The 24,907-nt window shown below is 48.5% G+C and overlaps 9 protein-coding genes across 9 annotated transcripts; 5 read left to right on the forward strand and 4 right to left on the reverse strand.

The window, feature by feature from the left end:
- The first annotated feature begins 358 nt into the window (after positions 1–358).
- Positions 359–1,903, forward strand: FOBCDRAFT_43898 (uncharacterized protein). The gene has a single exon (XM_054705133.2). The coding sequence runs from the start codon at positions 532–534 to the stop codon at positions 1,795–1,797; it is 1,266 nt and encodes a 421-aa protein (XP_054561108.1). The 5' UTR covers positions 359–531; the 3' UTR covers positions 1,798–1,903.
- Positions 1,904–4,294: 2,391 nt separating this feature from the next.
- FOBCDRAFT_275927 (HAD-like domain-containing protein) lies at positions 4,295–5,029 on the reverse strand (the record flags this gene model as incomplete). The annotated part of the gene is made up of 1 exon (XM_031185825.2): positions 4,295–5,029. One exon carries the CDS (start codon positions 5,027–5,029, stop codon positions 4,295–4,297), a length of 735 nt encoding a protein of 244 aa, XP_031036960.2.
- Positions 5,030–5,687: 658 nt separating this feature from the next.
- On the forward strand, positions 5,688–7,652 carry FOBCDRAFT_226816 (putative methyltransferase-domain-containing protein). The gene has a single exon (XM_031185824.3). The coding sequence runs from the start codon at positions 5,851–5,853 to the stop codon at positions 7,180–7,182; it is 1,332 nt and encodes a 443-aa protein (XP_031036959.2). The 5' UTR covers positions 5,688–5,850; the 3' UTR covers positions 7,183–7,652.
- FOBCDRAFT_262283 (uncharacterized protein) lies at positions 7,636–9,423 on the forward strand. The gene is made up of 3 exons (XM_031185823.3): positions 7,636–8,286; positions 8,332–8,410; positions 8,458–9,423. Exons 1-3 carry the CDS (start codon positions 7,655–7,657, stop codon positions 9,199–9,201), a joined length of 1,455 nt encoding a protein of 484 aa, XP_031036958.2. The 5' UTR covers positions 7,636–7,654; the 3' UTR covers positions 9,202–9,423.
- Positions 9,424–11,744: 2,321 nt separating this feature from the next.
- On the reverse strand, positions 11,745–12,350 carry FOBCDRAFT_203429 (uncharacterized protein; the record flags this gene model as incomplete). The annotated part of the gene is made up of 1 exon (XM_031185822.2): positions 11,745–12,350. The coding sequence occupies one exon, from the start codon at positions 12,348–12,350 to the stop codon at positions 11,745–11,747; it is 606 nt and encodes a 201-aa protein (XP_031036957.2).
- Positions 12,351–14,313: 1,963 nt separating this feature from the next.
- On the forward strand, positions 14,314–15,931 carry FOBCDRAFT_226819 (NRDE protein-domain-containing protein). Its single transcript, XM_031185821.3, has one exon. It carries the CDS (start codon positions 14,735–14,737, stop codon positions 15,812–15,814), a length of 1,080 nt encoding a protein of 359 aa, XP_031036956.1. The 5' UTR covers positions 14,314–14,734; the 3' UTR covers positions 15,815–15,931.
- A 652-nt stretch (positions 15,932–16,583) lies between these two features.
- Positions 16,584–18,044, forward strand: FOBCDRAFT_275932 (uncharacterized protein; the record flags this gene model as incomplete). Its single annotated transcript, XM_031185820.2, has 1 exon — positions 16,584–18,044. The coding sequence occupies one exon, from the start codon at positions 16,584–16,586 to the stop codon at positions 18,042–18,044; it is 1,461 nt and encodes a 486-aa protein (XP_031036955.2).
- A 435-nt stretch (positions 18,045–18,479) lies between these two features.
- Positions 18,480–20,729, reverse strand: FOBCDRAFT_226820 (transcription factor Tfb2-domain-containing protein). The gene is made up of 2 exons (XM_031185819.3): positions 20,289–20,729; positions 18,480–20,239 (listed from the first exon to the last, which is right to left on the reverse strand). The coding sequence occupies exons 1-2, from the start codon at positions 20,419–20,421 to the stop codon at positions 18,882–18,884; spliced, it is 1,491 nt and encodes a 496-aa protein (XP_031036954.1). The 5' UTR covers positions 20,422–20,729; the 3' UTR covers positions 18,480–18,881.
- Positions 20,730–21,110: 381 nt separating this feature from the next.
- FOBCDRAFT_251503 (Alpha/Beta hydrolase protein) lies at positions 21,111–24,523 on the reverse strand. Its single transcript, XM_059610944.1, has 5 exons — positions 23,880–24,523; positions 23,744–23,820; positions 23,218–23,695; positions 22,680–23,154; positions 21,111–22,325 (listed from the first exon to the last, which is right to left on the reverse strand). The coding sequence occupies exons 1-5, from the start codon at positions 24,321–24,323 to the stop codon at positions 21,178–21,180; spliced, it is 2,622 nt and encodes an 873-aa protein (XP_059465184.1). The 5' UTR covers positions 24,324–24,523; the 3' UTR covers positions 21,111–21,177.
- Between the last annotated feature and the right edge of the window lie 384 nt (positions 24,524–24,907).

Below are 24,907 nucleotides of genomic sequence, written 5' to 3' on the forward strand. Positions count from 1 at the left end.
GGCGCTTGCCAATCACTCTGAATCCCCAAACAAGTTCATCAAAACTTATTCAGCACGTCGTTGCATCGACGTCATCGCTCTTTTTCTCAATTAATCATTTGGCTTCTGGACCCTCGAAGTGTCCAGCGTCTTCTCGACACTACTACCAGGTTCTACGGGATCTGGTGCCTATTCCTCCAAGTTGAGGAGAGATAAAATACCCATTGGTCATGTTCGCCGTCGCAAAAGAATCTTCTAACCTCTTTTCCTCCGACTACATACCGAGGTGACGGGCCTACTCCATCACCTCCCCTTGGGCGTCTCTTCCCCGGCGCATCTCGATCGTTGAATCTGCTTGCATGCAGTCTTGACATTCCTGACAAGCCAACTCAACTTACTCACTAGAAAAACACAAGAAAAAAAAAGACACGAAGACAATTCCGAAAACTCGCGAGCGACACGACAACCCAACAACTGCGGGTGCTCGGGAGGAGAGCAGTTGTTTGAACCCTGGAAACAGCGGATGTCAGTTGGACATCGCCACACAATAACATGAGTTACAAATCTCCACGAACTCCTGGATCGACGCCGATCCACGACTACGACAGCGTCTACTCGAGGATGTCGTCCGCAACTCCCACCCCTTCCCCGAGGCCGACCTGGGCCGACTCGACCCCCAGGCGGCCAGCGACGCGAGCGGCTCATTCGCGATTCAACAGCTATTCTCAGGCTAGCGACTTCAGCCCGCGTCCTCCTAAGGACTCGCCTCGCTACAACAGCATTGGGCAATATAGCACGGCAGATGTGAGTCACAAAACTTCTTCGTCGCGCAGGCCTTCCGAGTCATCTCCGCGCTCCAAGCGCGACCGCCGATTCTCATTTACCTATGTCCGGGCTTCCACCCCATATGGAGAATCCGACGAGGACGAGATCATCGAGGCGCTGGGACATACATATGTGCTTCCCGCACAGTCCCGCTCCAAGATCAATCATCACCGCAAATCCGCTTTCCTACCTCGAGACTTTGATGATGACCGGGGACGGTACACTAATTACGACGACTACCTGCAGGGTGCTACCACCGCCGCTATCTACGATGACTACTACACACGAGAGCAGGCCTCTGCTTTCCAGTCGCCTCAGCCTCAACCTCGACCTCCTACCAGCTTCGGCCACAGCCGTCGATCCTCCACCGCGGTCCCCCCTCCCCGGCCACAGACTGTCCGTCCCGCTAGCTCACACCGCAGCAAGCCCGCCTCTACCCCTTCTACTCCCAAGGCTACTGATGCCGATGCTCGCAAGCACCGCATTCCTGCTGGATACTCACTCAAGAACTGGGACCCTGCCGAAGAGCCTATCCTTCTCCTAGGTAGTGTCTTTGATGCCAACAGTCTCGGAAAGTGGATCTATGACTGGACCGTCTACCACCAAGGTCCTGCCACTCCCATCTCTGATATGGCTGGTGAGATGTGGCTGCTTCTCATTCAGCTCGCTGGTAAGGTCAAGCGAGCTGAGGAGACAGTTGGTCGCGTCCGCACTCCTGACAACCGTGACCTTGTTGAGGAGTTCATTGAGGCCGGTGAGCGCCTCACTGAGAAGCTCCGATCCCTCCTCAAGGCTTGTGAAGCCCCCATGCTCAAGGCTGCCAAGCGCAAGCAAGCTGGCCTTGGCAAGAATGCTGGTGTCGAATTTGTTGAGACCCTCTTTGGACGTGACCGAGAGCTCGACAAGACGGAGAAGTTTATGCAAAACGTGAGGCTCTTCAACCTTCGCTTTGACGCCAACTGTGAAGAAATTCTCCGGAACCCTACCAAATGAGCGGATCATCCATTGGACCCCTGGATTGTTTCTGTTTACCTCTACCATACCATACCTATACCTGAGGATCCTATGATACCGGCCAGTGACATTTACCAAAGCTCGCCGGACTGGATACCCATACCCGTTGTATACTACCACTATTACCCGGATCTCCTGGACACACACTCATACCCACCACAAGGATTTCCATCTTTTCTTTTACGACATCTCTACCTCGTCCCAAGGAAGCGATTTCTTTTTATTGACTTGGCAATCGAAACAAAGACACCAAGACTCATGGGGCGACCTGTACCACCAGCAATGCAAACGCGCGCGCGGAGGAGGGGATCGATATCAAGGGGGCTTCTTTTTCTTCCAATTCGAGATACCCAGTGTTTTTTCCGTTCGGAATGACGCGAGCAGTTGGCGAGGGGGAGCAAGCGAGTCATCTTGAGTGATGACAAGGAGCGACAGACTCCGATTTCTTATTTTACTCTTTTTGTTTTGGAGCTTGGATATTATTATTTCGTCTTTTGGGATCAGCGCGCGTTAGGATAACAAAAGTGATTGACACTTAGAACGGAAGGCTACTACACGGTAATCTGGAGGATTTGACTGACGTCTTTAACGTTCCTCATTGATGGATGGAAACAATGTCCTCATGCATTAGACCTATGAGGAGGGGTTGGGGGCGTTATGGATTGGTTATACCACTTTCAAGATGGATACTTTTGATTTCGATTATTTTAATATTTAGGCAAAAAAATCGCAAACTATCTACACAATTGTCTCTGTTTTTCGTGATGTCGTTGAAGTTGATGTGACTGACTGACTCCCAATATCGTCTGGTGCATGTACCGTACCGCATTTGGTGATACAACTTCCTGATCCTGTTTCGACATGATTATCCCCTCTTGTTTCCGTTTTAACGAACCCCGCGTAAGAGCGAGAGGGGTATAAACGCAAATGGCTTGGTTTGAGGCACTTTACTTTTACAACGTGGGTTAGTGAATGGACGATCCGGCATGAGGTCATGGCCAAGCAACCCCTGGACAACTCATGCGTCATGCAGTTTCAAGAGCCCTTGAATTGAAGCAACAGACATTTACTTTTGAAGGATTGGTTGACATGATTGTGATGTAATTTACTGGGATATTCCAAGATTTGACGATGAACACCTGACCAGCGATCGTTACCGTAGGACTTGAGGCTTTGTTTCAGCCAGTTTGCACGACTCGCGTTGGGGGCTCGGGGCATTGGAATGTGTGAAACTTTGAAAGAATGACTTGCAGGTGGAGGGAGCTAAACGTTGGAATCAGTGGGTTTCAGATCAAACAAAGGTGGAGATGCCGTTGAGAAATGGTGTTGGGGACCTTGTGGAATGAATCCTTCCCTTGACTCGTAAAGTTGAGCTAGAAGCTTGAGGCGTTAGACGTTGTTCCGGGAATGGGAATGCCGTATCTTGAGTTTTTGCTGGACAGTGAACTCTGTCATGTATGAGACCGTCACAATCAGCCATTTTCTACTTAGTAAAAGGTTTTTTCGTGGGTGAAGGCTGTTACTGAGAGAGGATTAGTGGTGGTGTGGGTGCAGCGAGCGGCTACGAGACCAATGAGTGCAGACGTGAATTACCTTGCTTTTTCTTTTTTCGCGGTTTTTACCACGTGTGGCATATGGAGGGTAGAGGAGGGGAAGAGAGGTTGGGGGCCAGATTGATATGCTGGATCTTGCATCTGAGAGGCACATGTGATCCAATGTGATGTGATAAGACGATAGGGGGGGTCTCGATTGAGGTCGCAGTGAGAAAATTATCCCAGTCTAGAAATATTTGCATGTTGGGGTTCTACAGAGCACATTTCTATTCTGTGAACAACCCCCAACTGTAACCTTGATACCACACCACGATGTGATGTGATTTGTGCCCGGCAAAGTGCCCCCGTGCGCCAGCGTCTAAGACGCCCGTCATCCCGTGAGGGAGGTTGGGATTATTGCAATGCGTGTAGCCGTGATTACATCCTGGGATGACAGGTGTGTAACACTCACAGGCTGGATTCATACCTAAGCTGCGAGGCTCAGCCTGCAGAAGGAATTGAGTAAGGTAACCCCGACAAAATATGCACAACGTAAGCAGTGCATACAAGGCTGAGTGTGCAGTAAATAATTATAGAATGCTAAGTCCAGCCTCTCAAGTAGCAAGATATAACCTGTTGTAGAACTCAATGATACTTGGATGTCTCGGCCCAGTGTCGTGGGATGATTATGTACGACATCAGCTGAAAAAGCTTCACGTTGCACAAAACGTTGCACAAAACGTTGCACTTGTCTGATTTGTTTGTTAGACGCAGCATGTTGTCGTGATCAAGAAAAGTCGGGACTATCCTGTGAGAGACGGACACGTTTGACGGGTGTATCGATTGAGCTACATATGTGCGGGTAGATTTCTCTCAGCCTTGTAACGCGGTGTTTTGTCGACGGTTACGAGCATGTCTCGTCTCAGACATGTGTGCAGCAGAGGTTAGATGAGCTTGGCTAGTACCTCGAGTGAGTTGATGCTGGGAGGTTGTACTACAAGTGGCGCTGTTTGAGCTTCGTGTAAGTGAATGGCGAGTATCCCCTCTTTGGAAGCAGGCTCGATATCGCGCTCCTGCGAGTCGCCGATGTACACGATATCTTGCGGTCTGATCTTCAGATGATCAAGTACCTTGCCGAAAAGTCCATCGATCTTGGCCACACCGAAGAAGTTTGTAGTCGCTAGAAAGTCGATGTACTTGTCAACGCCTAAATCTCTTACTGCTCGCTGCTGTGCGTCCTGCGGCCCTTCCGTGATAACAGCAATCTTTTTTCCGGACGCCTTGATTGCTTCAAGAAGAGAAATGGTCCCTGGTTTGAGTGTCAAGTTATCCACAAGAACACGCTCGTAGTCCTCTAGAAGTTCGTCGACACTATCGTGACTCAATCCAAAATGGCTCAGTGTAGCAGCGAAGCGAGCGCGACGGTAGTCATGTGAGGTCTTTCCGTCAGTGAATGCATTAGCGGTTCCTTTCTTGAGAATGATTCCGTATTGAGTTTGAAGGTCTTGGAGCGTTGTTGATGGATTTTCGTTGGCAATGCGGGTGAGAACATTCGTGGTTGCTGCACGGCTGGCCTTGCGGAATTCATGTAGAGTATCATCTAGATCGAACCCGAACCAGGTTTTTGTCTGTAGGATACCGCGTAGCTGATCTCCATCCTTCTCGGTGGTAGAAGACATTGCAGTGATGTTTCGCGGTGTTGCGAATGTGTTATTGCGAGAGTTGAGTTCAGGATATATATAACGCGTGATCGGTTCGTTAAGACGTGATTAACAGGGCATGGGCTTTATCCACTTTGAGTCCTGATTAAACGTAAAACAATCACTTAATTGGCAGCCATGTTTAATTCTACCTCATATGTCTCTAACTACTTCAATGTTTCCTCTTCTCTGACCACCTGGTGGCACTGGCACCTGGAAGTGTAGACAAAGTCTCGGGTAGGTAACTTTCCACTGCAAAGATGATGTTTAACATCGACTCAACATCATCCTCTTAGAGCCTATCTTAGATAATTGGGGGGGTTTTCTTATAAACCCAGAAGTTATCTTCAAGTCTTTGTCATTTTTTTTCAGCTGGTTGGTATGGCCTTCAAATGCGTCGATGGAGCTGATTGATGGTAAAATGTTTGTGAAGCGACTATCAAATTTCACAGCATCACAAAGTGCTTATCAGTTAACTTGTAGTTAAAGAAACAGCGGACTCCCTCTAGTGCTTCAATTCTTACAACCTATGACATTTTTAAAACATCTTGTATAATTGCAAACAGTCCGCTTCACTTAAGATTGGATTCATGTGAATGCAGCGGTGATGACTAAGCGTGCAGTAGCTGGTCAAAATTCCCCATCACCTCATGCGAGAGGCTGGGTTGATCAGCTCAACCCGAGGCTCAATAAACAACAAGAACGACAAAAGTTACAACACCTGACAAGTCAATTGGGGTCGAATCAACACAGAGATATCCGGGCCCTTTCTGAGTTATTGAAAGACTCATCACGTCACAATGCACTATGTCAGATTCCTGGGGCCACCCAAGGTGATTAAGAACCGCCGCGGCACCCTGGTCCAGCTGCTCTTCACCATCACAACAGACCTCGGCGACTCGTTTCTCTTCCCAGAGAGGTTTCTAGACCTCCAAGTTGTTGCCATCGCCGCCTCTCCCGAAGGAAGCTCAACATGGCTCCTCTCAGATCCTGGACATCTTGACTGGGAACCTGGCATGCGCGTTGCAAAGCCAGCGTTGGAAATGCCCGTCGCTCTCGAACGAGCTCTCGAATCTGGAATGAGAGTCCATGTTTGCGTTCGGGCATCAGAACCTGTTCATACTGCCGAAAGCGTCCCTCGCATTCTGGCCTTGTCGGCTGAGAAGATGCGGTATCGGAAGGAAGCTGCAGAGAAAGGCGCTGTCATGCCAGCTTGGGTGCCTTTAACTCTCACACCCGCAGACAATGCTGTGTCTATTCGAAGACTTCAACTGAACGACACACCTGAGGGGCTGGGAACGATTGAGATTGAGGAGGAGATCGGTGAGAGTATTGCGCGTCACATTTGGGATGGAGGCGTGATAGCGACGTGTGCACTTGCAGGTATCGAGACTGCTCCCGATAGCGAGTCTAGCCAAAACCCCTGCATGAGAACAATGAAGAATATCTTCAGCCGCCAGAAGTCGATCCGTGTGTTGGAATTGGGTTGCGGTGTGGGTATCTTGGGTGTTGGGCTCGCCGCTGTGTACCCCCGACTGCAGCCCTCAGGTGGCGACTGCACTATTCTCATGACCGATCTACCAGAAGCTGAGGAGCGCGCGAGATCTAATATGAAGAGGTTGGAAAACTCTCATCTACGCTTCCAAGAGAACCCTGTTCGAATGCTCTACGAAAATCTTGACTGGGAGGAGGGCAGACAAGGTCGCTTTGGACCCGAGGTTCGATCTGGACCTTGGGATCTCGTGATGCTCAGCGACTGTACCTACAATGTCGACATGCTCCCAGCACTCGTCGAAACGCTCTCAGCCATTCATGCAGCAAATCTGACCTACTTTCCGGAAGGCGAACCATTTACTACAAAAGTCTTCCTAGCCACCAAGCCTCGCCACGAATCAGAAGAAGTCCTTTTTGAGCTCATGGACAAGGAGAGCTGGTACAGCGTTCACAAGCAAGTCTTGCCGAAGCCTGTCCTTGGTGGTGTGCCTCAATCTGTCGAGCTTCATTTATTCGACAAATCTGGGCTCAGCGATGGCAGGGGTGAGATGAAGGGGGTGGACAAGAAGGAGGAAGATAAGGGAAAGAAACACAAGGGAAAGAAAGAGAAGGAGAAGGAAAAGGAAGCGCAAGACTAGGCTAATGCTGCAAAGGGCCTCAGGCAATTCATCGCAAGGTGACCGCATACCGAACCGTCGATAGCCAATTGTCCGAACAATGCGCTCACCGTCACACAGCAAGAAACACCTTAATAGGCTACTGCGACGACTTTTGCTTTGAGGCTCGACTCTGCAGACGATGATGGTGCTGAAAGGCTCAATGTCATTGGGGTTACCCCGCGTGTTGTGTAACGCCCTTCAGCCCTGATATTTCGAGGATTGGACACAACGATTGGAAACGAACCAGTAGGAGGAATGGGCGGGGTGGAAGATGACTTGCTTAATTGACTGGTGTGGTGGTGTGCTGATGAGTTGTCCCTCAAGCCCACGAAAGGACCATGAGGCTCTGCGATGGCCTCAAATTGAGAATCCCCGATCGTGTATTTAGCGACGAATTTAAAATGTCGACCGTTTCTAGCGATAAAATTGATACTTCATTCTTCAGGCAATCATGGCAGATACAAAGGTCAAGGTCAATGGCCATACTAATGGCAATGGCACGGCTGAAAAGACACCTACCAAGAACACCAAATTATGGCAACTCCTCGCTTTAGCGAAGGAAGTCTCCAAAGATGTCGGCTCAATCGAAGACTTTGAGAAATCGGCCGAGGAGCGCGAAGCTCTAAAGCAAGAACTCGAAGCCAAACAGGGCGAGAACAAGCGTCTCCGCGAATTTAACGACAAGATCGTGCGAGAGTTCTCAGACCACAAAGCTCAGGCCAGTGCAAAGACAGAAACACTCTTTGCAGAATTTGAGCAGAAGTATAAAACTTATGAGTCTAATAAGGCAGCCGTTGAAGCCATGGAGAAAGAGGTCAAAGAAGCGAGGGAGAAACTTGCTGCTGCGGAGGTGAAGGAGGGAGAGGTTGAGAATTTGAAGCAGAACCTGGCGGCTGCGGAGGCGCATTTGACGAGCCACGCTTCTGAGATTAGAGAGATGAATGCGGAGTGCGAGTTGCAGAAATCGCAGATGGAGGCTAACATTGAGGAGTTGAAAGGATGCAAGGAGAAGTTGACGCAGGCGCAGAGTGATCTGGGTGAGGGTATTTTGCGAGACTTTGGAACTGAGGAGGTTAAGAAGTTGTGAGTAATTGATCCATAGGAAATGGGTTGAACTAACGGGCACAGGCGATCTGGTCTCCAGGAGTTGTCGAAAAAGGTTCACGACTTTGTCAATGAGTATTTCAACGACCACGATGGCGCACATGTAGGTCTTCGCGTTCGCGCTCTCTGAATCATACTGACGATTATTAGGACTCTGCAAGTGAGATCCAGGAACTCCATGCCCGCTTCCCCAAGATCCCACTCTCAACTCGCACCACCAAAGCAAGTGCCAAGATGCGCTGTGCTGCCGCTGACGCTGTCATCGCGGAAACACTCCTATCTTATGTCTTTGTACCCTTCTACGTCGCTAGTGACATGAGGGCCACTGCATCTAGCATGCTGGGCTTCTTCAAAGGGGACGAGCGACGAGAAACAGTATATCGCTCTCAAATTCTCGGGTCCCTCTCTGATTCCGAGCAAACTGAGACGGTCCAAGAGGACATTGTGCGTAAAGCGAGCAACGAGGTGCGAAGCACACTGCACCCGCTTGTCGTGGCGTACAAGCAAACTGGCTTCTATAATGCCGTCCCGACGCTGTTCAGACAGGCTGTTGCACTTTGGGCCGATGCGCAGCGCTCCCGCGACATGATTACTGCAGAGATGCCCGATGAGGAAGATTCTCGAGGTGCGCGCCAGTATGACGACTATGATGTCGGCAACGCTCGCAAGCCGAAGGGAAGTCCTAAACCGACGGTCCTTGCGATTCTGTTTCCGCAGTTCGTCTGCCGTGATGAAGTCATCGCCGAGGGCGTGGTTCTTAGATCCGATCAGGCTGCTGTTCTTGAAGCGCTGGAGGAGGCAAAGGATAATGGAGGTGCGAATGGTGATGCGAAGAAGAAGCCCGGAACGCGAAGGAGGTCTTCTGCGGAACCAAAGTCTCCACTCCGCAAGTGACTCTCACGGCTGTTCTGTATACGGAAGGAAGATGAGGTGATTGATGTTTGGGTTTGATATGATTGTACACGGTAGGGAAAACACGAGGAAATCGGGGTTGTATACGTTTGAACTTTGGTGCATTTTGGGTGTAAATAGTAAAAGAAGTAAAAAATAAATCAAAATTTGCGACAATTGGTTTTTTTTTTCGGCCGTGGTTTTGGTGCAAACAGCCAATATCGCAGTTGTTATGAGCGCAAGGAATGGTGACGAGACAGTCACTTGAATGAAAATGCCGTACAATCGCAACCAAATCCTGAAACTGATAATGTGTAGTTTCATCGTGAATGTGGATGAAGCTGATTGGCTTTGCTGTTTGCAAAAAAGGTCTGCTGCTGTTGCTCTCCCTATTGGTTTGGCCAGAACAATCTGCGATATTGTCTGACAGAGCTAACAAACTACGATAAAACTCGTCGTACTGTGTCAACTAATTACCCAATATTGTCTAAATTTGTATATAGCAAATAGAGATAGATAAAAAATCCATATGGCCGCCCGTCTATATAATGTCAGGGCCTCCCGCTTCCCTCTTCTCCCTCGCCTGCCTTTTCATTCCTTTCCTTCTTATCCTAAGATATATATGTATATACTCTTGCTCGCCATGAGTGAATCTACTGCTAATTCAATGTCTCGACGCATTGCGACTCATATTACTCTGTCTCTCGCTGTCGTTTCTCAGCTGATATTAGTCTTAAATTCTTGGAGTCTCGCACTCATGCCGACAAATGTTTCAAGGCCACCCTACATGCCGCAACTCTCCTCCTTAGGTTCTGTCCCTTTCATTAACATGCACATAGAATATAAACCAATAACCATATACTCATCAAATACGGCGGCAATCTCTACAAAGTATCGGAAGCAGCACCACCAAGACGGTGCACTACCATACCGCCTTTTCTACATCACTCGTACTTTGTGTACGAGATACACCAGGCGTCAGGGGAATGTTGTGCACGGGAGGCGAGTCTATGGATATCGATTTTGTGGGTGGTCCTGCGCCTGTAGATAAGAGAAGACTGACGAGTTGCACACTTTGAGGATGCAAGCAAGGCTTTACAACCCTGAGATCCACAGTATGCATCCCAATGAATGTCTCCCAAGAGATCTCTACAGCCCCAATGCATGTCCGAAAGACCTGGCATAATTTCTTCGAGCATAAAAACTTCAAGAGCCAAGCCGTATAACAGCAAAACTGGAGAAGCTCTTAGGGTTGTACAGCCAGGTTATCGAGAGGATGGGGTTTTAAGTCACAATACAGCCAGGTGAGTCGCAATCAATCACGCCTGGTTAGACTTATTTGTATCAAGTCGCTCATTCTCAGTATCTTGCCCGAAGGAGGGTGGTCAAGCCCTTTGGCTGAAAAGACTGCTAGCCAACTTCTCAGCCATCATCTTCGAGCTTTACAGATACACGAGAGCCCCAGGGGCAGTTCTCGCCGATGGCATGCATCCTCATGAAATTAGGCGATGCGTCGGTTCAGACTTTCACGACCTACCGAATTCCCAAGAACATTAATACAGAGCGATGAGGCAAAGCAGCATATCCCCACACTGTCATGAAACTAAGCTTTATGATTCATCCAGAAGCCGTCAATCTTGCAGTAACGAAACTGAACAAATGTAAGATTTAGTAACATTACTTCTGAAGTCTAAGTCCTGCCAGTTGCCCTGTAGCTAGGCAGGGTAGCCAGCCGCTCTGCACTTAATAATTGCTTCTGTCAAGGTCACTCTGTATGACGTTGGCGTTAAGTTTTAGCTAGAGACATATAAGCCCACCTCGGTCTAAATAAAGTTTAAATCCTTCTAGAACATGTCTCAAGCTCTGAATTGGTTACCGCATCAGGAACATGAATAGAAACGTCTTGTTTGTTGCTAAATTCTACAAATATGCACATAAAAACCTTACCAAGACAACGCCTGCAGATGTCTTGGTAGCTAGCTACTCCGGAAACGAGGTTTTCAGATTCAGAAAGCTTTGAAGATCGGAGGTTCTGTTACTAGATTAGTAGATAACGTAGGGGTTACTAAAGTACCAGTCTATTACCCTTCACTAAACCTTAAGGAGGTAGTACACTGCCATATAAACATGCAATACGAGTGAGATTCTAGGACCGGAGCAGTCGCCGGTAGGTTATACTACAGAATTGGAATCACTGCTGAGGTATTCTATAGAATCAGGTCAACCGGCGTAGTAAAGCTGCATGTCGCAGTGTCAACTCGATGTGGTGCTACGAGATCAATGTAGACATAGAAATTGGACTGAACGATTAGAAGGGGGCAAAAGATGAATGACTTGAGGGAGTAAGAAAACAACTTAGAACATTTTCATTGACATCAAGAAAGCTTCGTGTCCCGTCCATAAATCGGATCAATTACTATGCTATAAACCATGGTAATAAGAAAAGCCAAAAGACACTTTCCTCCTATCCCTTTCTAACATTTTCTCCATGAACCATTAAACTCCCAGACCACAATAACTCCAACTACTGAACCACAGAAACCAAACTACAAATCTATTCGGCGCTCCAGAGCGGGATGTACTCCAGGCTTGCATTTCTCACCCCGCCCCTTAAGCCCATTGAAGCTGCATTTCTTATGGGCCCTGAGGCAACATATGCAGGAGTACGTCTCGATATCCAGGGGAATAGGAGCCACGAGACACTGTCTGGGGTCCTTGCAGCATTCGCAAGGATGACGGGCTCGTACCCCCAACACTTCCAGCCTGTGGACCTTCATGTGGTCCGTGAAGTTGCTCATGTTGTACTCCTTGCCGCTGCATATGGGGCATGTCTTCCGATTGTTGACCTTGCCGCTCCTGCTGACCCTTTCCATACTGGCTCTTTCCTCGACGACGGGTGGCTCCGCGGCCGCCTGAGAAGGAGCTTCATTCTCCGCCTGAACGGTCCCCTCCGTCTCTTCCTGAACTGCAGCTTCCTCTTCGCAAAGCTGCATCTCGTCATCACCTTGACAGTGCTGCAAGTCTGCGTCTGCCTCCTCAGCGTGCTTGCAACACTCCTCCACGGATCCCGTGACAACACACCAGTAGCATCTTCTGGCTTGAGCACGCTTCTCTTGCACCTCATGAGCGTTGATTGGTGTAAAACACGACATAGTGTTTGATGGCAGGTTAGAAGTAAGTTTAATATCAGGGTGGATATTCTATATGCTTACTTCTGTGTCAAGTGTGAAGTGATACTATCTATGTTAGTTACCCGTGAAAGCTTATGGTTAAAATGGCTTACTATTTGGTAGAAATGTTTCGAAGTGATAGAGATGAAGAAGTCGAAATGTTCTTATGTGATTGAGAGTGAGGAACTCGAGATGTTTCGCTGTGATAAAGAGTAAAGAGAAGAAATAATAAAGACAAGGATACTGCATCGTATTTATAGTAAAAAGATAGGAAGACATATCAAGACATGGAAGTTATTTCATCAAGAGGAAATCGTATACTTTGGTGCGTAAGTGAAGCTGGGGGTGATATCACCACTGAGAAGGAGGCAGTCATATTGCGCGCATTTCCATGCTAAAGGATATACTAAATCCTCGAATGTTCCCTTTAAATGATTGGGTATCCCCTGCGCGGCGGGTATCAAATCCATTTAAGCTTGTTCTTGAAGAAAGTATTTGATCATCAGTGAGTCAGTGGGGCTACAGTATGAAGATATTCGCCTGTCCCCGAGGATAAACTTTTGCTACACGCAACCATGATCATATTTTCCTTGAGCTCCAAAGCTCAAGATGAAAGCTTGTATAATATTGAACTAAATGAAGCTTTTGACTTGGGATAAGAGTCGCACGCACGTAGACAACGCCACTCTGGCGGGGTAGACGAACATGATAGCATTTACATGCTTCGACTCACGAGATCTTTATGTCCCTCGCTCTAACAAAGCTGTTTCAAATCAGAGAGATATTCAGAGTACTTGGCGTCAATTTGGTCGAGTTGAGACGATCACCAGAGGAGTACTTGCTGGCAGGGCATCGGTAGCACATTTCCATGTCACTCCGAGTTGGAGACACGAAAACATGAGAGCACCTACAGACTTTTAGTTGAACCATATAACTTCCCCTAGAAAGTCACTATGAGAATTTTGCTGCCTACCAAGGCCCTATTTGACCGAGCATGCTGTTCTTGTGAGGGTCATAGCAATGAGTGGCTTGTTGTTCAACATGCTGACATTATTACAAGTATTATACGAACCACTGTGCATCATTGAGAATCAATCTTTCTACGGAGAATATGAGGAGTCCCACTTGATACGAAAATCATGGCCATGATACGAAATTGATGAGGACCCATATCGTTGAGGCTCACGACTTAGACGAGATGCCATGGCTTCATTATAGTTCAAATTACCCCCGAAAATGCGCGCGTTCCGAAACCAAAAAAGGGATTGACCAACGAATTGCCAGATACTCATTATAACCTTTAGATTTATACAGTTGATGCGCACGCATTTTGAAACGCTCACGGGAGTGGCATATTTCTTGACAGCCCATCTGGGCCCACCTTTAAGAACCGTCGTTGCATTGCCTGTGGATGCCACACCCTGCCTCACTTAATCAATCTTGCAATTGTGAGGTAACGCCAGTCGCGTTTCGAAGAGTTCACTTGGGAAAGAATATCACGTGTGATTTTTCGTAGTGTAACACGAAGCCCGGCATGCCTTGACTCTGGTGTCATGTAATCGGCGTCTCTGTCGAGGTTCAAATGATAGGCACTTACACGGGTAACTAAAAATAGCAATGCTCAACGATTATGTTTAAAGAGCAAAAACAACTACATGTTTGGTAATCGAATTGTAGAGGGAATTGCACTCTGCTTCACAAAATAAAACATTTTCTTGCCCACGAATGATTGTTCCCTTGATGTCAAACACAAACAGCATATCATGGTTGAGGGTGGTGTGATCTCAAGTGATGATTAATAAGGCGACTAATTGTCAGACACAAAGTCACAAATAGAAAGGATCTGAGACCGGAGACCCCCGGCAATCTGGATCGATCTAAACAAGCAAGGATTCATACAAAATATCAGGCGTCTTTCACGTGGGATTGTCACGCCCTGTCATCCCACGTTCTAAGCCTCAGCTGTTCCCATTCCCATTCCCCGCGCAACTCGCTGGGGCTGGGGGCGACATCCCGAAGCCGACCGCCGCAGCCCGTGAGCCGCGACATCAGATCATTTCGGCATCTAACTCAAGTGAGGGACGCTATCTTACCGAGGGACAACTCAGGAACACGACACGTAGTAGGGGAAACTGACGTGTTTGTCATGACGAGGCAAACACGCCAAGGCACTTTTTTATTAGGGGGTCTTTAAGCTTAAAGGCGCTGATCCCCCCCCCCACTGTAAGCTATTCAACAGGTTCAACATTTATGAATGCCACTTGCGTCAACAACCTTCAACATCACTACAGGAACAGACAAAGTCTCCGAATCATACTGCAACAAAGCAAGACACACATATTTATTAGTGGAAAGCCACCAAAGCCATGTGCATCGTACTTCTCACTACTGCGCATCCCGATTATGCATTAATTGCCATCGATAATCGGGACGAGTTCATTCTTAGACCTACATCGCGGCCTCACTGGTGGACTCACAGTACATCTGGTCGACCAGTCTTATCATCACGGGATCTTCAACGAGCAGAGAAAGGAACATGGATGGGCATTAGCAAGGACGGTCTGATGGCCGTACTCACCAATTACCGAGAAACAGATGTTCAGGACCAGAACCACCCTATTCATGCTGCCAAAAGCCGCGGCGGTATGGTCACCGCCTGGTTGGGAACACCGCCAGAAGAGAGCCTCAAGGACAGCGTCCACAAACTGGTCAAGAACGACGGCGTTAAGGGCGTCGGCGGCTTTTCCATGGTTTGCGGCAAGCTGAGGAAGCAGACTCAAGGTATTGCGATTGTAAGCAACCGGGCGGGTAACGTCGAAGAGGTGCCCATCGTCGCCAAAGAGCGCGGTGAGATTTGGGGTCTGAGCAACACAGCCTTCGATGCGACAGGGAAACAAGACGAATGGCCCAAGATCGCCATAGGAAAGAAGCTCTTCCGAGAAGCTATCGATAAATCTGTATCCGACAAGAAAAGCAAGGATGACTTTGTTTCGGACCTCTTTGATGTTCTCAGCTACGACACACTACCCAGGAACGAAAACGCCAGTCTTGTCGAATATATCCACGAGCTCAAGAAGAGTGTCTTCATCCCCTTAATCGGCGACGAAAAGCATCGAAAGGCAATGGAAGCGGCAATGGCGAAAGGACCCGGTGAATGGACAGATGATCAAGCAGCTGCTGAAGAGCTGATGTCCGAAGGTCGACCGGATCCCAGTACAACACCTATCATGGGGTTCGAGACTGGCATGTACGGCACCCAGCGACAGACTGTGGTTCTGGTCGATTGGGAGGGTAATGTCACCATGGTGGAGAGGGCGCTTTGGGATGGAAATGGCAATGCGGTGCCTAAGGGAGAAGGCGATTTCAAGTTTGAGTTTGAGATCAATGGATGGAATGATGAGTTTTGTAATGGGAGCACAAATGGAGAGACAAATGGATATTTGTAGACGGTGTTGAGATGGTTGTCACGAAGACGATGCATTGGATAAGAAGCTTTAGACAAAGAATAGACAGCCACTCGATATTAAGACCACGATGAGCTCCTACCCGGCTTGCTATTTTAGTGATAATAACAGAAGTAGCTCCTCTAAAAGGTAGGGGGAAGAACTGCCCCGGGGGGAACGACTTCCTCTTGCGCAAGCAGGTGATGCAACTGTCAACTGTTCATCACTGTCAAAGCGCAAAGCTTGACCTAACACTGACACTGGCAAAACTTCACTACAACACAACAAAACAAACCAGACGTCTCCAGGCAACGCGTCCAAAAAACAAACACACAATCGCTAATATTCCCATCCTTCTTCAATACTGTCCCATTCTTTACTGTTCCCAGCGTCATGTTCTACGAACGATTCTTTATTCTGGTCCTTCTCCTTGCTGCCGGTCGTCTACACCACAACAACGTTCACTTGTTCCCTCTCTTCCGGAGAGATAATTAGGAACAATTTCAATACAGACTATTAATACGCTTCACTGTGTGGATCACTTTTGAATCCGCTTTCGATGAGTTAGTCAAAGAAGCACGCACTTACTTCCTTGGAGCCGTTTTGGCTTCTCGACCTTCGCTACCCTTAATTCTTTTTCGAGCTATCCTGCTCTCGATTCTTCCGCCTCTGGGTCATTGGTTCTTGTTGCAAGTTGAAGAAGGAGAGCTCATCTAATACAATAACAAATCCATCATCCCGTCTCTAGCTTCCGTTTCGACTTACAACAACAATGGAGGCTCTTCGAAACAGCACTGGATTCCAGAGATCCTCTTCTCGACCTCGTCTATCCACCCTATCCAATGTCTTCTCACGAGGAAAGAAGAAGCGTCCTGTTATCTCTGGTCCAATTGGACCTGTCAAGAATTCTCGAGGTCCCGACTTCACTCGAAGTGAAACCCTCATCATTGTTCCCACCATCAAAGACTGCAGCGGTTCAGACGAGTCATTGTCAGACAAAGAAAACGTTGAAGCTAGGAAAGCAACTCGACGAATCTCTGCTAGTTTCTCGGCACATGGATCACTTGCTAGTCCCCCTACTGTTGCCAGGTCTGGGCTGACTGCAACTTCGAGTTGCAATCTGAACGCAGCCTCTTGTTCGACTTCAACAAAGACCCGCATACCGACAACAAAATTTCATCTGCCCACAACAAAGAGAACCCTTAGCTCCCCGAAGCCTGGCCTCACTACTTCATCTTCGCATCAGTACCTTTCGAGTGCTGCCCCAATAAAGCCTTTGCCCACAACCAGCTCATTCCAGTCTATCTATGAGGACTTGAGCTTCGAATCCACGGTCCAAGACGAGAACTTCCCCCCCTCCGACCATAAAAAGTCAGCCCTCCCGGAACATGCTCCCCAGGATGGTTCTCAAAAGAACAAAAGCCATCTTCCAAAGTCACGAACATTGACCGTTTTGAGCGATCTTAAAACATCCATCTCCCAATCTTCACTCAACTCTAAACTCTCAGCCTCCCACGATTCCGATGACCCATCATCTCGCAAAACGTCTGCATCTTCAACAAGTAGTTTATTCGCATCAACTACCTCACGACTTAGATTGTCGCGAGCAACTCTAGTTTCTCGATCCAGCAGCAGCTCAGGCACCACGGCGACAGAAGTGCAACCAGACCCCAGGCACATCACCACATCACAACCATCTGCATATTGGTCTGGGCGCTTTGTTTCTCTGCATGATCGTTTCTTAGCCGAAGAATACAGCAATGGGGAGGCTACCCCCTCGGGCTCGAGTCCTGGGAACCCCTTTCAGTACCACGCAATGACCACCGATCGCGTGGCTGTCAACTCCCGTCCGACTCACCTCTCCCACTCCACCACCACATCGGCACTTACAAGTCTAACTGGAACAAAGCCTCGCACCCCACCATGTAATAAGGATGCTAGATGCCTGCGAATCTTCCAACACCTCGAAAGTCTTTGTATCACGAGCGAAGCACGGCGGTCATTGGTAGCCTGGCAGCAGTCATATGCCCGTCGTGTGGGAAAGCCACAACTCCTCCCTCAGGGGGGTCGCATGGAGGACAAGAGTCTGATGGGCAAGCTTTTTGGCACAAACCAAAACAAAGGAGGACGACGAATCCTTCCAGCTATGAGCGAATCTCATGTCCCAATTGCTAGACAGGCGAAGCCCGTCCCTGCGGCTAGAGGACGCGGGAAGCGGGTTTCCATCAACTGAATGCCCTTTGTTGGAGTAAAAAGACAAACACGGACACACATGATTATGCTTTGTTCTGAGCTCGCTAGTCACTGATTGGATCATTTTAAAGTGTATAATAGTTGAAAGGGACTTGTTACAGCCAAGAGTTGGCATTGTGGTACACCTCTATGTTAGCGATTTATTCCTTGGTGAAGTTGCAAGGTGTCGAAGCCCGAGCTGTTTGTTTTTATTAGCGAGTTTGTATCATGGTTGAAGAGGCATGAAGGAACGCAGGTAATGCTGTAGCTATGAAATAATTAATGTCTTTCGGATATCGAATTCTTGGTAACCTTATGGTGCGAATGTGAATGCTTATGATGAGTGTCCCGGCCAAGGGGTGAAAGAAACAGTGAGACTTTAATTACAAGTGACGGGGATCCTAAAATGGACAGTTATAGAAAGATATGTCAAATCCTCAACTTTGACTATTTGGATGAGTTAAGTGTAATAGATACTAAGATTTGACCAGGCTTTCATTTTTTGCATACCGTTTGGGGTCTCAAGTCTCCTTGTACCCCAGGTGAGAACATCCTTTAGTACTATCTTGAGAAGGCTAATAACCTGTTGCCATCCACCACGAGAAGATCGCCATGAGATCCTGTAGACATTGCTCAAGTCGCATACAGGCTTAATAACGAACTGTAGTCAAATTCTAGCCGGAAATGTAGTAACATCCAACGCCAACCGCATCTTGGCCCCCGGCTTTCGAGTGGAAATAACTTGGAAAGTCGCCTCTAAATATCCCGTCGACGCCAAAAACTCCAATGCTGTAGATCTCTTACCCTCCCCCTTTTTTCCCATCTCGCGAAAATATTCTCATTCTGTCTTCTTGCGAATCTTCATATAGTCTCTAATCTGTTCATGCTTGCTCGCAAAGAACATCTGTCTTGCATCATTCTTCCACACCAAAACACCCACCTCCTCAGCAAATCTTGCAATATCTTTGTATTCCCTATCATCCTCGAATGACTTGAATAAGAATCCGCTCGTTGTCTTCATGCGTTCGTTTTCGAGCTGCCACAGACGAATTTGATCAACTACCGTGGGGGGAAGAACGGGTTTATTGTTGAGAGCCGCGGTGCGGTGCATTTGATCGTGTGCGTGCGCGGAAAGGTAGGAGATGATCTGCTCGGCGGTGATGCCGAATTGAATGGCTTGTCGGATGGACTGGCGGGAAATTCGGCCGGCGACCATGTCGGGGAAGCGCATTGCGAGTTTGGTGAAGAGGGCCAGGACGGCGATTTGAAGTGTTGACTGAGTGTAGGCGTAGATACGGTAGTTGGTCTCGATAATCACACTGCCGCGCTGCTCAGTATTAGCGGCGGTCACGCTTCCGCCTGGTGCGCCGGATTGGCCTGGTTGAAGAGCAGCTGCCGTAGCGGCTGCAACGCCATCACTGATGCTGCGAAGACTATTGCTGCTCGAAGTGAGGGTTGTAGCCAGACGAGTCGGGAAGAACATGGATCGTTTGTGGTTAGGGATGTAAATCAACCCAAAGTCGACAAGCGAGGGTAACATGTTCTTACGCTGTTCTGTCAGCGCATTCGTGTCGTACGCGCGACCAAGTTCCATGCTGGCGAGTACGAAGAGGAACGAGAGCATATCTGTAGCCTCCAGCCCAGCCATCTTATTCACCTCCATAGCCTCCAGCCAAAGCAACAGCAGCGTCCATACTTGCGCATTGGCTTCTTGCAGCAAAAAGGTAAAACCAGCTTGTGTGATACCAACGCTGCCGCTTGCTTTACGATCGACGAGACGGCCCGCGACGAGGAGTTCTTTCACGCTCTTATTCGGTCCAGAAGACTCGCCGGCGCTCTTGTAGCCAACACTAGATACGACGAAGTGCAGAATGTCTTCCCATTTCTTTCGGGCGTAGCGATCGAGGAAGGCGATGTCGATTTCGGGGGGGATTTGGAGTGTTGACGGCACACCGAAGGAGTTGTGTGTACCACCGCCTGATAGCGCGAGTCGAAGGGATAGTTTAAAGTTCGTAGTAAGTTGCATTTCCTGCGGTCGTTCCTTCGAAGGCGCCGTGATCGAAACGATGTGCAGAACGCGCAGGATCGATAACGCCTGGTCTTTCTGCCGCTTATGGCTTGGTTTCACCCAGTCATCTAGATCGCTGAGGAGTATGGGCTTAGGAGAGTAGAGAATGCGCATGACAAACGTCTTTGCTAGGGGGGTGTTAGAGATTGGGCGGGCGTAGTGGTTGTGGTGACAAACCGAGGTGCGGGAGCATGCGACGGAAGATGGCGAACGCGGTTGAGGGTTGTTGGTAGAGCTTGCGGAAGGTCGTGCCGGGGAGCTTCTCGAGATACTCCGCGAGTTGGAGGGAGGGCGCTGGGCTGACTGACATGTTGGGCGACGGGGGGGAGCGCTCTGTCAGTCAGTATTTAAGGGTGCTATCGCATGATCGATTGGTGATAGTGTGGGCAAAGTCGTCTCGATGAGCGTGGCTGGTGAAAAGTTATGTTGCCGACACGCGTATGAAAAAGGCGATGGTGTTAGCCACGGTGTCAGACAAGCGCCGGTATGTTGTTGGGGTGGATGTCCGAAGGGTCAAGGATTTGAATGTCTTTGAAGATTCACGAAGCTATTGAGCACAAGCTCTCCAGGCACGATGAATTATTTTCGGGCTACCGTTTAGCGACGCGGATTTAGCGGGAAAAGCTCGGTAAACGACGTCATACATGCACCCCAGCGCGATCGATCTACAGATCAACGACTTACAGCAACTCATTGCAGCTATGATTGTAAGCAGATATAAAAGCTTACAATTGGAACTTTTCTTGCTGCTCAATAAGTCTTGGATATTTAGAAAGGTTGAATACTGCAGGACAGCCAACGTTCACAGAGCTTCCCAAGGATCCAGCCCATGCTTGGCTGCGAACATTGGCTACGAACAAAGGCTGCATCGAGGAGGGTTGCTTCAGACTGACATGAACTTCTATATCAGCTGATCCTGTCATATACACTGTCTTCTAACCGATATAAATATACTTGTCATCGACTTTGTTTCGAATGTAGCTTCTGAAATCGACCATGTAGACCACCAAAATGACTTGGCACATTAGAGACTCTGAGATAGCTTCTATCTAATCCCGTCATTAAGCTAAAAGTTAGAGATAGTCGTTCCAACATTTCTCTTCCTAGCAAGGCCCAGGATCGCGTTTCCAGCGGCAAGATCTGTGACACTCACGCCAATGCCTTTGTACACAATGAAGCCCTCACTAATCCACTTCTTCAGGTTCTCGACGCCTCCTTCAGGCTTCCTTTCAGACTTGTCATCTAGCCAATCTAAGATCTCTCCAACCTGAAGTAACCTTTCACCCTTGAGACCGCTCTGTATAACTTCTCCAGACTTGACCATCGCCTCTTCAAGATCATCAACAAGAATACTGCCTTCCGCACCATGAGGGCTGTATGAGTCGTCGCGAGAAGCAGCATGGCGAAGCATTTCTGGATCAAGTTCGATCATGTCGGCTTGCCATGAACCTATGGCGCCGACGAAAGGTAATCTGCTTAGTGTTCCATCACCTAGGATGGTCTTGTGTGAGAACAGGGGACTTGTTGAACCAACTGTGCAGAACACTGCGTCGGCTGATGACAAGAGAGATGCCAGAGCCTCGTCGTAATCAGCTTTAGCAGGATCCAGAACATTCAGAGTGGCAGAAGACTTCCAGTACTTTTGGTTTTCTTCCGTAACCGTCTTGACCAAATCCTTGGCCCGGCCCACAGACCGGTTCACGACGGTGATCTTCTTGATCTCGGAGCCTCTGAGAGCCAGTGCCAGACGAGTATGCCAAAGCCCTTGCTTTCCCGCTCCAAAGATCACAATATTTTCCGTATTCCTTCTCCAAGTCCATGGGATCAAAGCAGATAAAGTAGTACGATAGCCAGTTGGCTCCGCAGCATTGAGTATACCCGTCGGCACACCTGCAGAATCGCACAAAGACAAAAGTCCTCCAAGTGGACGGTTCACCGTGTTGCCCTCTGAGTCCTTGATGGGAGCTGGCGTGACCACGATCTTGGTTCCTACATGGTCTGGAGAGCTGAAAGTGCGGAAGAGAGTCTTTTGCCCATTCGGTCGGTTGACGAAATCTGGTGTTGGTTGGTATTTCCCTTCACCTCTGACAGAGAAGTCAATGAGGATGTTCTCCAGAGCCTCCTTGAACTGAAGGACTTCTTCTTTGGACAGGCTGATGAGAAGCTCTCGGATTTCGGCATCGCCAAGGACGACGAGGCTGCTGGTCATTGTGCCTAAAACAATAAATGAAGAATCAGATGAAGAGTAGAGCTGTGTATATTTACTGACTATTGATATAGGTATATAAACCCGATGCTTATCGTGGTACGGATGACTGCGAAGTCGGCGCTGGAGGGGCAGAACGGCCAGCGTCGGAGCCGGTTGCCGGTCTTGACCCCACGGCCGGCCGGTCCATCCGACTGCGGATCGGCACCCGATAGCTCTCGCAGACATGGCTCTTTGGATGATAGGAATTGGCGATGAAATGGCAAATATCTTGGGAAATCGTATTGAATTGACATAAGAACCAGCTTTGCTGATAACTAATTGTGGGACTACCTATTGCTGAACTGCAGTAGCATTCTTACACCCATCCCGAAAGGACTTGAACGAATACTTCCTCACAACAATCTTATTGTCAAACCCAAACTCCACACCAGTCTGCAATGCATCATACCCTCCAGCTGTTGGCTTCCATCCCTTCGTCGTTAATCCAGCATAGGGATCCTGAATAAACGCCAACCAGTAATCCTGCATCGAATGACTGATCTTGTACTCAAACGGCCCAGACTTATTCCGCGCAATATCATGGGTTCCAAAGATCAAAGGAAGTTCAGCGGAATGAAAAGCGCCCTCGTCCCCGGGCATGATGTTGGTGAAGTTTGAGGAGTACATGTATCGCCAGGTCTTGGCGTTGGTTGAGGATCGCAGAGCTGTTTCGAAGTGTGCGGGACAACCAAAGGTACTGTCTGTGTGGACTTGTTCGGGTGGTGGCATGACCGGAGGCTCTGCAGGCTCTGCACCAAAGTTCCATTCGTCTCTGTTGGTACCGATGATGGATGGCTGAGGGAGAGGTCAGTATAGTCCTCTTTCACTTGTGGTAAGATGATGTGATGGAGAGCTTACCAGCTTGGGGATCTTGGACGATAGAAGTCGCTTCGAGTAGTCGGAGAACCTAGTTCTCTCATCGACAACAGGAACAAAGCTCACTCCCGCTGTATTCTCGACCTTCTTCTGGATATCCTTGAATGGTACCCTGCGGAGGCAATCGACCTGGTTGCCTTTATCACACTTGAACGCCTTCGCAATAGAGGTAAAGTTGGAGTGTGAGGAATCAGCATTGTTGATGGGTAAGAAGACACCTCCTGAATCTTGGATGTATGCACGCGCAATTGGCTCCTTAGGATACGCATACTGATAGTACCCAACCGAAGCGCCGCCGGCACTCTGACCCCAGAGAGTGATCCCCTTGGGATCACCGCCAAAGCGTGCGATGTTGTCGCGCACCCACTCGACAGCAAGACGCTGATCTAGGAGTCCCAGATTTTGCTCTTTGGGGCCAAGACCCGCGGCATTTGGGAACCCAAAGATTCCCAGACGATAGCTATCTCACGGTTAGTGATGTAAGTGAGAAGGGATTGTCTTTACATACTTGAGACTGACGACTATGTGTTTCTGACTCCTTGCGATCCAGTGGGGAGATACTTGATAGTCGATGTTACCACCGCCCTACACGAAGCATGTAAGCAACTTCAATTTCACTGATAGCCACTTAATGAGGATCATACAGCACCAAAACCACCGCCATGGATCCAAACCAACACAGGTAGTTTATCCTTGTTACCTCCCCGAGTCTTATATGGAGTCCATACATTGAGGTACAGACAGTCTTCGCCTGTACTGTTAGGCTTGATCAGGAACTCAGGGCGCCAAGGACCACTGTTGGATGGTTCAGCCTGAGGACAAGCAGGGCCTTGATGCGATGCATTCAATGTTCCGAATTGTCCTTTGGCTACTGCAGGAGCCCATCGTCGTTTCCCAACCGGAGGTTCGGCATAAGGTATACCGAGGAATTGAGCCACATTAGGAAAAGACTCGTCTGTAAAGCCTTTAACAACACCGCTATCCGTCTTTACAGTTGTCCTGTCAAGAGCAGAGACATGATTGGCAAATAGGGTACCAATTCCTGCCCCAACGGCCAGGAGGTGAGAAACACTCGGTGGAATCATCATGCGTCACTGTAAGTAGGTACGAATGACGGCAATCGAACTAATGGGATAGTAAAGCTGGTATCGCGAGTCATTTTGTATCCAAGCTTGAGGCATCCGATATTAAGGCCGAATGTCACCTTATATCCACAACCGAGGCACCAAGAAGCGGGGAATGAGGAGTGAAGCTGGAGATCTTCAATAAAATGGCCAGTTTTGGGAGTTTGGATCTTGATTTTTGGCATGACTTGGTCATGATCTGGGGTGTCGACCTGAAATGGTCATCAGAGTTTGACGATGAACGGTGAATGAGTTTATGTGATATAAGCTTCTTTGTATCCTTAACTCATAGGTTTATTTGATCTTCAAGGACAAATATGTAAATCAGGTAATAGTACTTGACGCCCTCGTGCACTTACATGTAAAGTATAACATCTTCCTTGTGTTCTGTTGTTCGGGCAAGAATAATCCGAGCCGAACCGGGATGGTGTTGCATCCGATTACGGATCGCCCGCCGATGTCCCTCAACTTTACCCCAAATAAGACCCTTTGATAAACCCCACGAGCCTTAGTTGATGGCGGCTAAGCTAACCTTCGAACCTGCGGAG

This window comes from Fusarium oxysporum, chromosome VI (genome assembly GCF_013085055.1).
Source record: "Fusarium oxysporum Fo47 chromosome VI, complete sequence".
Taxonomy (NCBI): Eukaryota; Fungi; Ascomycota; class Sordariomycetes; order Hypocreales; family Nectriaceae; genus Fusarium; species Fusarium oxysporum.

Coding starts and splice junctions, on each gene's coding strand:
- FOBCDRAFT_43898 (XM_054705133.2), top strand. CDS start 532: ATGAGTTACAAATCTCCACGAACTCCTGGATCGACGCCGATCCACGAC.
- FOBCDRAFT_226816 (XM_031185824.3), top strand. CDS start 5,851: ATGCACTATGTCAGATTCCTGGGGCCACCCAAGGTGATTAAGAACCGC.
- FOBCDRAFT_262283 (XM_031185823.3), top strand. CDS start 7,655: ATGGCAGATACAAAGGTCAAGGTCAATGGCCATACTAATGGCAATGGC. Junction 8,287..8,331: donor ACTGAGGAGGTTAAGAAGTT/GTGAGTAATTGA, acceptor TAACGGGCACAG/GCGATCTGGTCTCCAGGAGT. Junction 8,411..8,457: donor ACGACCACGATGGCGCACAT/GTAGGTCTTCGC, acceptor GACGATTATTAG/GACTCTGCAAGTGAGATCCA.
- FOBCDRAFT_226819 (XM_031185821.3), top strand. CDS start 14,735: ATGTGCATCGTACTTCTCACTACTGCGCATCCCGATTATGCATTAATT.
- FOBCDRAFT_226820 (XM_031185819.3), bottom strand. CDS start 20,421: ATGTCAGTCAGCCCAGCGCCCTCCCTCCAACTCGCGGAGTATCTCGAG. Junction 20,240..20,288: donor TCGCATGCTCCCGCACCTCG/GTTTGTCACCAC, acceptor ACACCCCCCTAG/CAAAGACGTTTGTCATGCGC.
- FOBCDRAFT_251503 (XM_059610944.1), bottom strand. CDS start 24,323: ATGATGATTCCACCGAGTGTTTCTCACCTCCTGGCCGTTGGGGCAGGA. Junction 23,696..23,743: donor CACATAGTCGTCAGTCTCAA/GTATGTAAAGAC, acceptor ACCGTGAGATAG/CTATCGTCTGGGAATCTTTG. Junction 23,155..23,217: donor CGTCCAAGATCCCCAAGCTG/GTAAGCTCTCCA, acceptor CCTCTCCCTCAG/CCATCCATCATCGGTACCAA.